Here is a 10,142-nt window from a genome sequence, read left to right as displayed (position 1 = left end):
CCCCTGGGATGTTGCTATCAGTAGATCTAGATTAAATCATGGTGGCTCCAGGGGGAGAAAATGATACAGCAGCATAATTTCTGTCTCGTGTTTTTGTCCTGGACCCCAGACCTCAGGTGTAGAGCCCAGGGGCAGTGGTAGCAAACTTCTCCAGGGATATGGAGTAGGCACTGCTGACAGGAGCCGGGGCCTCAGAGTGTCCACCTCAGTCAGAAACAACCTAATTCTGAATTGCACACACATATTTATTTACCTGGCTGTCACTGCAAGTTTCCTCCTCACTCAGCCTGAATCTTTGCATATGCATCTAAGATGTTCATTTCGATTGTTACGTTCCTTCTCCTGCAGCTTCCTGCCTTAGTGTGTACTTTCACTAATGAAGCCTGCCTTCGCCAAAGGAGCACCAGTGTGAGCAAGGATGGAGACATGGTGATTGGGTGTTTCTTGTCTCTTTATTTCTATATCTACTATACTGCAATCTTTGATATAAAGCCTACTAGAGAATTCTATTACTTTCCGTAAGTGTCTTCCTCATTCATTGGTTTTCTTTCTGGACATCAGGATAGATAATGGCTATGGATCTGTATTGCATTAATATTCTCTATAGTGCCGTCTGTTCTGCCCACCCCCCCCGACATGTGCACAACAGGCCAGCCGACACGTTTGGCCTCTTTTTGTACATGGGAATGAGGGAAGAGAATATTCTTCCTATTTATTTGTGCTTCTACCTTCTCTTTTCACTCTTGGAACCTGAGAGGGACCCCACTCTCCACCATATTCCATGGTGCATGACCTTCCTGCATGGCAATAGGTGATGTTCTGCATCTCAGTTGAACCCTGTAGATTAATGGAACATTAAGAGCCTATTGCCAAGTATTCCCTAAGAAAATGAAGGGTTTGCTGTTTCTCTATTTCTCTAACTGTAAACTTCCTTATTTTATTATTGATTATTTGCTGATATTTCTACCCCTTCTGCTTGGACAATCTTCTTCCTGTAATCATTCAGTTACTATTTCCAATACACTTTATGGTGCTCCAGGACTCCTGACACTGCAAGGTGAGCCCAGAATAAGTGTGAATCCCGTGTGAGACTTTTCCCCGCCAATGTGTTTCTTCCTCAGTTAGATGCGTGCATCATTTCTCTGTTTGGTACTATCTTATCAGGTCTCACGCCAGACACAGAATTAAATAGTGAATTTTCCAAAGTGTCTGAGAATTCTAGCAAATGACTTGTGGTTTTGTGAGAAAAGGAGGGAACAGTGGAACAGTGAGCGATTGAGTCTTACAGAAGATGCTGACCCACAGTGTTCTCATGGCGGCTACCTATATGAAGGGTTAAAATTAAATACAAAAAGATCTTCCTTGCTCATACACAGTGCCACAGCCGTGTTCTAAAGATTACACATTAGGATGTTTGATGGACATCCTGACATGAGTAGAAAGTCACTGTTAGCCTGGGCATATCCCAAGGAGTTTCTTTCTCACCTGTCTAGAAGATGCAGATGTTTGATATGTGAGTTACTTGCTCAGTTTTGGGGGTTACACACTCTTCTTCTGCTCGTGCACAAAGTTTGGACACTGCCACTTTTGTGTCAACTGGTATTTAAGGTGCCTCACTGGCAGGAGGAGTGTGGGATCTCATGTGTAGAGAGGACACTCTGCCCAGACCTTTTCCAACCAAAACCCTGAAAACCCTATGAAGGGACATTTAGCACTGGAATTGGGACTCCAGATGTGGAAGCTCTTCTGATCGAGTTATAACCATCTCTGTGCTTTCTCTTTCTTCTGTGTAATCATGTATGTGTTCACTACTGCTTTGTTATACTTTGTTTTATTACTTTTAAGCTGGTGATCGAGGCATTTGTCATTACACCTTGGATGTGTATTTTTCTTCAATCATTTTTTCAAATGTGTGTTACAGATGTGCTTAATACACAAAGCTTGATTTAGAGACCTGTTACTGAGTGTTTCTTGTTGCTGACAGATCAGAACTATTTTTGAGTGTCTGACTCAGAGAACTGTGCTCAAAATCTCCTAAACCCTGTGAGAAGAGTAATTACTCATGTCACTTATTGAAAATTATAAGAAGGATTTTATTGGATCGGGACATAACCCTCAGTATAGAATACACTGAAATGTGGTTTGTTTGGGGAGGTGGATTCTGAATGGTGGACGGGCTTGTGTGTGCTGAGAGGTAAAAGGAGCATGGAGCGGGGACAGTGAGGGAGTGGAAAAATCCCCCTGAGCAGATTCTAAGTGAAGAGAGCCCAGTGTGATGAGACATCAGCTGAGTATAGTAGGTAATGAGAACATAGTCAGATATCTAGCATTATCAGATTCCAAAGACAGTTCAGCAATGCAGGGTCTATTTCTGTTCCTCAGAGGAGAGGCTGAGCTGCCTACTCTTCTGTTGTCCTCTGCTCTCCCCACACACGCTCAGAGGATCAGGCTGCTTTTGGGTTGGCCTTGCTCTAGAGCCCTGCACCCTGAGCTCTGTCTGGGGCTGAAAAGAACACACTTGCAATTCCAAGGTGCTCTGCCCAGGCTGATGTATCCTCCAGGAACAAGGCTTTAGGGATCAGAAGAGAATTTTTATTCTTGCTAAAATGAGAGGGAAAAAGAAAGAACTTTTGTAAAATAAGTGCTAGTTATTATGCCTGTATAATTCATATCCTTCAACCTATCATAGTTAAATCTCACCCATTTAGGGGATGTTCCAAATTTTCTAATTAATTTCTCCTGTCATTTAAGGAGGGCAATAGGTGTGTGATACTTAGAGGAATGTTCCTGATTAAGCTAAAGAATGTGGAAGAGTAAAATGGGTCTGCTCAAAGTTGTATATTCTTTAAATTACCTTATGCATATCATCAAACTGCATACTGCAACAAAATAATGGGCATTTTCAAACAACCCCTCAGGGAAGTTATATTTCCTTAACCTTTACATTGGGCAGTGGGCCTACGGTGAAGTTAAACAAGTGGCATCATGCTGCTCTATGGGCATGTCCTGTAGTAGCACTGGGATGGATCACATTGGATGCATTATCTTCAGATTATTGCATTTTATGTCATCATTCCTCAATTTTTTATCTTAGGAAAGTCCTTCTAATTTGTAAAAAAAGTTTGTATATTACGGACCAGAAAATATTATTGACCAAGCATTTTAAAAATGATTTCATAGGCGCTTAGCTTGTTGTAAATATTTTCACATAAATCATGCTTAACCAGAAAAAGATATGAGCATCTAGGTTGCAAAAAAATACCGATCGTTTGCCTTTACATTTTTCCTATTGGCAATTCATCTCAATGTATAATGCTGAAAACACTTGTGTTGTTTATTACTTTAATATTTTAAAACATTATATAGTATTTCTGGAATTTATTTTGTGATCAATGTGTGTACTCACTTAATTTCAGTATGCATAGTAGCTCACTTTTACTACGGATAACATAATTTAATATTTCATGAATTTTTAAAAAAAATCTTGTGATAAAAACAATAGATGATAATCAGACAGATTAGATAAACAGATAGATAGAGACAGATAGATAGATATAGATGGAGAATTACTTTCTCCAATCTGTTCCACTGATGTATCTATTAGTTGCTTTTGCTCTGAATAACATGCTCCTTTCATGTTCTGAAACAGTTTCACTACTTTTATGGATTTCATAAATTTCAGAGCACTTGTGTAATATTTGTCTCTGATACAAAAGTCTCTCTTCTAATGTTTCTGAGCAGGGACAACATTGATAGAATTTTTATATTAACATTTATAAAATATTCTTTTTAGTACTTTTATCTCTTTACTTGAATGTAAAGGTTCTAACTTGTCATATTGTACATTTTGTGAAGTCTATTGCTATTCTATATGTATTTTTCTCAAAGGACTTTCACTCGTCAATTTTATAATGGAAATATTTTTTTATTCTCATTTACCCAGCTTTTCTTTGAGGTCTCCATCAGAATTTTATTTTACTTTTACGTGAATAATCTTATTCCTAAAGGAATACTCATACCTGCTTTTCTCTTCAATTTTTTTTCTCTCCTTACTTGCTGAATATTTATTCTATGATTTAGAAACTCCAGTGCAACAGTAAGCGATTCTGATGTTAACAAAGAAATCTTGTTTTAACAACTTTTTCAATGCACATACTCCTGATATACCGCTTCTTTAAGAAATTTCATCCCACAACATTCACAGCGGATTGTCCTTTGTCAATACATTATTCAGTTTTCTTAACAGAACTCTCTCAGGAGGAGAAGCATGAAGCAATTGTCTGTCCCATCATTCCCTGGGAGGAGGGTGAACTTGTGTTCTTGACCTTCACCCATCTTCGTGTGACTCACTGCTTTATGCTTTAAGTAAAATCTAAGTTTTCACTTGAAAGTATTTTAGTTTTCTCTTTAATTTTATGTTTAATTCTCAAATACAATTAATTCTGTTTATAGATGCAGTGTTATGTGCTGCTATATACTGATATTATCTAATAAGTAAATCAAGTGGATTCATGTATCCTTCACCCCAGAACTTCTTCACATGCGTGACTGTGGATAGCAGTTCTGTTGGTGATATGTTGAACTAACAACATTAAGGAAATACCTTTTTTCTGGTTTCTTTTTGCTGGTATGGAATACTATATGTACTTCAAAATATATACTCTTTTTCTCCTTGCAAACTGTGAGGATATTTAAAAGTATCACATTTTCTAAAGACCTACACAGTGTCATTCTACACACAGATTTTATTCTGAATATATATAGTAAGGTCATGTTAACTGTGTAAGAAGTATAACAGAATGATGAAGCAACTCTTCCAGGAATCTTGTAAGACCACTGAGCTCCTCCATGAGAAATTCAGCCACATCATTCATCTAATTCCAGTGACGTTCTGAAAGTCAATCTTTCACCCTCATCATCTCCATATTTGGGTTCTAATGATATGAGTGCATGGAAAGAACACAGCATTCATTCCATAAATGGTACTGGACTGCATTGGAAGATGATCATTGCTTGAGTCTTTTCTTGAAGGACCTCTGTGCTCTCTCTGCAGGCTGACGCCCAGCAACTACCAGAACTACCTGGCCTTCGCTTTTGCCATAGAAGAGATCAATAGGAATCCTCATCTTTTACCCAACATTTCTCTGGGCTATGAGTTCCACAATTTCATTAGCTGTCATTGGATGATGCTAGAAAGTTCCTTCATTTTGCTCACAGGACAACACGAGATCCCTAATTACACATGTGAGAGAGGAAGCAAGTGTGCAGCAGTACTGACAGAAATGTCATGGGGTACCTCGGGTCAGATCGGATCACTGCTGGACCTCTACAGATTTCCCCAGGTGAGTGCTGGTTGGACAGGAAATGGTGGAAGCACATCCATGGGGCTTCAACTACCAGTAGCAGAAAGGGTTAAAAATGAGACTGGGATATGCATCTTTCATAGTGTATTATGCACCAGCATCTGAACACAGAGACTTAACGGGTTACATAGAATTTATTATGTATTTTTTTGACCAAAGAGGAGGAAAGGAAGAAAGAAATGTTTCTGGGTTGTCTGAATATATTCATTCACTTCAAAAAAAAGTCTCCTGAGGGTGATGTTTACCAAGATGGAAAGAACTCGAGTCTCCTACAACTTGTAGGAGTACCTTTATGGTATGTGTTATGTGTTACTCCGGGCTACTGTAGCGCTTTCCATCAAGACTTCAGGTTATCACCAAGTTTTCTTTTCCTTTAAGGTCACCTTTGGCTCATTTGATGCTACACTGACTGACAGTGGCCAGTATCCTTCTCTCTATCAAGTGGCCCCAAGGGACACGTATTTGGCCCTTGGTATGGTGTCCTTGATGCTTCATTTCCACTGGACCTGGGTGGGCCTGCTCATCACAGAAGGCCAGAAGGGTCTTCAGTTTCTCTCAGATATAAGGGCTGAGATGGACAGGAACAGAGTCTGTGTAGCCTTTGTGAAAATGATCTCAACTGCGGCTGTGTCATATGTCTCATTTACAAAGCAGCATGATGTCCTCACTGCTGATACTGCATTAGCCAATGTGGTGGTCATTTACTATGATACTGATAGTACACATGATGTAAACTACAACATAGTGCAAGACTCAGTGACGTGGAAAATCTGGGTGACAAACTCACGATGGCATGCTGACCTTTCTGGGAGAGATTTCATACTTGACCCCTTCCATGGGACTCTTGTTTTTTCACATCACCATGAACAGATTTCAGGTTTCAAAAACTTTGTCCAGGAAGCTACCCCTTTCAAATATCCAGAAGACACTTACCTTTTTGTGTATTGGTCCAAAAATTTTGATTGCTCCTTTTCTGACTGTGCCTTGAAGGACTGCACACCTAATGCCTCTGTGGCTTGGTTGCCTCTGAATCGTTTTGACACAGGCATGAGTGATGGGAGCTACAATATATACAATGCTGTGTACGCTGTGGCCCACGCCCTCCATGCGATGCTTTTGGAAGAAGTACAAAGGCCGCCAGTGAGAAATGGACAAGTGATGCTGTTTCACCCCTGGCAGGTAACCTGTATTCTCTTGGATGATGTGCACTTTCATAGCGGTGCCCCTCTCAAGTTATTCTGTGTATTTCACCCCAGAATACTAATATCATTTCTGCAAAATACAAGACATTGTCTATCACACTTGTTGTTAAGGAGTCAATTCTTGAACTGAGTTGAAATGACTCTCAGTCAAGCATACTCAGGCAACGAGGAGAAAGCAGGAGGCCAGCTCACTCCTTCTGTCTAGAGGATGTCAACGCCTTACCTGTGTAACGTTTTGTGACTTTCTCAAAGGAAAGCTGGAAAACCTGCAGTCAGTTACAAAACTAAATGGTGTTACATTGGAAAGTGCATGTAATTAAGTTTCATGTTATTCCATAAACTCTTCTGATATTGTTGAACTCATTTTGTTGGTAGATGCTATGGGAGTAGTGCAGTAGATAGTGGACGTTGTGGGTTTTAGATACTTTGATTTCACTGTTGATGTTTTCACCCAACAACTGCACCCCTTGTTTGAACAGGCTTGCAGAGAATACTTTTTTTCTGAAACTGATTGACATTTTTTGAACATAGTGACATTTTAATCCATAGACATTCATGTGCTCCTCTTTAATAAATAGCAGTGTTAAAGTTGTTTTAGGTAAATTTGGATTAAAGATGCCTAGGGACTTTCCCCCATCCAAATTTTGTGTCCTTGCCCTGGAGCCCTGCTCACATAGTATGATGTGTCTCCTTTAGCTGCATCGCTTTCTGAAGAACATCCAATTTCACAATCCTGCTGGAGACCAAGTGAACTTGGACGACAGAAGGAAACTGGATTCAGAATATGACATTCGCAATTTTTGGAATTTTCCAGAAGGCCTTAGACTGAAGGGTAAAGTAGGAACATTTTCTACACATGCTCCCTGTGGCCAAAAACTGACTTTATCTGAGGATATGATAGAGTGGGCCACAGGAACTGCAGAGGTATGTTGTACCTATCATGGCACACTTACTTAAGCACAAGAGAGCTAAACACTGTCCTAGGTTTTCTGCCCCCAGCTTTGGTCATATAATGTTCATATGTGGATATTGAATAACAATAATAAGTTTTCAATTTAAAAAATTTGTTCAGAACCTTTTGGATGAGTGGGAAAGTAATGCATTTACTTAATGATATTTTGGTAAATTTATATTTCATGTTATGAAATTAATTTGGCATTCAATTATGTAGCTTTTTTCATATTGCAAATCAAGATTATATCTCTCAAACTGAAGAGGTAAGTAAGAGTCTAAGAAGTTACTACCATATGTGTTTTTCCTTAGACTCCCCGCTCAGTATGCAGTGAGAGTTGCAATCCTGGATTTAGAAAAAGCCCTCAGGAGGGAAAGGCTGCCTGCTGTTTTGACTGCACCCCTTGTGCAGACAATGAGATCACCAATGGCACAGGTAGGAGCATGTCCTGTGCACGCACTCTCACTTTATTTTCTATTCACTCCATGCATCCAGGAAATGGAAAAATCTTCTGGAAAGCACCAATGATAAAAATCTTCCCTCACTTATCCAAGTATTCGTTATACTAAGTGCTACTGCCTGGTTGGAAAACACATTTTCCCCTTTGAAATGCACTTAATTCATTTTCCTTGTATTTCACTCTTATTCATCATTTTTGTTTGCCTTTTCCATTGCTAGAAATTCAGTGACAATGTGCTCTATCCATGATCTATGTCCTCAGACATTCTTATTTGTTATTATGAGACAGAATATCACTGATTTGCCTCAGACTGCCTCAAAAATTCAATAGACAGATCTCTGCCCGCTAATTATCTGGAATAATACATGGGCACCGCCACACCTGACTACAGTGATTTATATTTCTATTCCCAAGGAAAGCATTATTTTCTCAAGAAAACCCCGTTTCCCTACTCCACAGCTTCTAAGTTCCATCTCCACTGTGTAGTTTAACACAGAGTAGGGTTCAAACGAACTCTGGAGAACTACAGAAAGTTCACAATCAAGACAAGTTCAGGCACACTTCATCACCCAGGGCCTGACAGTATTCTTCACACAAAGCAGGTGGTCAGACAGATTGAGTTTGAGTGCGATGGGGGATGTCTTTGATGTGCAACATGCTCATAGCCCAGCACATTCAATTCCTATGATTTAATCTCCATTCTCCTAGAATGCATAGGTGAGTGGAAAGACAGACTATGGCATAAGTTTGAGTCTGCACCACAGAACTGCAAGGATGATAGGCACCCAGTATAAGGGATTTAACAAGTGAGAATATCTACATTTCAGGAGGGTGTCATAGCAATTTTACAGAGGTGACAGCATTAGTATTATATCACAATAAAAGTGGTGGAATAAATCCTTTGAGGATTATTATAAGTGGCCATAATGGCATAGTCACCATTCATGGAATATTCAGATACCCTGAAGGAAAATACCATGTTATTAAAACACAGATAAAATGAGGATGAGGATTGAAACCTATGCCTTTAAATTGATAGAAATCTAATGTAGAAGATTATTGCATACCATAAATATCAGTTTGTAAGTATTTAGCTTACTTATAAATCACGACATGGTGGAATCATCTTCCTACTGAATATTATGTAATGTGAATTCATGGCTGATATAAATTTTGTTTTCAAAACATATTTATTATGCTTTTCAATGATCTCTGCAATACATCAAGATAATTCTGTACTGTATCATGTAGTTATTTTCAATATATATTTCCATAAATTGAAGGAATATGGTACTTTATACAAATATTGTATGTTAACATGTGGAGAACAATGCACCCAATATCCGTTAATACATGCCTCCAGTATGTATAACACTCAGTCATACATACTATGTAGAATAGATCAAAGCACAAATTAAAGATTATGTGCAACTAAAAATCCTGTGTGTTAAAGCTGAAACTACACTGAGACAAATCTTCATTCTACATTCCATTTGCTTCTGTGCTGGTCCTTATTTAAATAAAAATGCTGCAGTTCTTCCTTTGAAACGTTCATCACACACTACAAAAAAGTACAGCAAATTGAACACAAGAAAATAAAAGATGGGATACAGTATGAAAGGAATTTTTATAAAATGAAGACAGAGAAAATAAAAGTTACTGTGATTCTGGTAGTAAAATTTGACAACTCAGTACAACTGATCAAGAAGAGAAAAATTGAAAAGTTGTCTATCTGGAGAACTTTGTCCATTAGTACTTTTATATAGAAACTTTTCATATGAAAATAGAAGTCATTTCACAACAATCTATGCCTTCAAATTTATACATTCACAGGAAACTTTAGCAAAAATGCCTTGAAATTTATATAGTGACAGGAAAATTTAGCAAAATAATCCTGAGAAAAAATAAAATTTACCATACTAATCGTATCTCTACGTTACCACGTTTATTACCTAATGGGAGCCCACAGTGTAGTATTTCACTCCAAATTTTTATTGATTAATAACATTAGCAGTGAAATGTATATGCACTCCAAAACATATTAATTCTGATGTGATTCTTTCAGAAAAAAAGGAAAGAGGAAAATCAATTCATCTTAAGACAGGAACTAGATCGTCTTACTCATAGCTGAAAATGCACTTAGAAGAAATAAAGTTCACAGTCCA

The 10,142-nt window shown here is 38.4% G+C and overlaps 1 protein-coding gene across 1 annotated transcript in view; it reads left to right on the top strand.

Moving 5' to 3' along the window:
* Positions 1-348: 348 nt before the first annotated feature.
* Positions 349-10,142, top strand: part of LOC102016949 — a gene marked incomplete at its 5' end in the record, with an annotated part of 69,164 nt that continues 59,370 nt past the window's right edge. Inside the window, 5 exons of the mRNA XM_013507207.1 lie at positions 349-518; positions 5,054-5,342; positions 5,742-6,542; positions 7,262-7,489; positions 7,829-7,952. Coding sequence (XP_013362661.1) covers positions 349-518; positions 5,054-5,342; positions 5,742-6,542; positions 7,262-7,489; positions 7,829-7,952 — 1,612 coding nt within the window. The remainder of the gene's footprint in view (positions 519-5,053; positions 5,343-5,741; positions 6,543-7,261; positions 7,490-7,828; positions 7,953-10,142) is intronic.

Source organism: Chinchilla lanigera, unplaced genomic scaffold (genome assembly GCF_000276665.1).
Source record: "Chinchilla lanigera isolate Chin_1 unplaced genomic scaffold, ChiLan1.0 scaffold00123, whole genome shotgun sequence".
Taxonomy (NCBI): Eukaryota; Metazoa; Chordata; class Mammalia; order Rodentia; family Chinchillidae; genus Chinchilla; species Chinchilla lanigera.
Note: the sequence above shows the minus strand (reverse complement) of the source record. Positions and strands in the feature narration are given on the sequence as shown.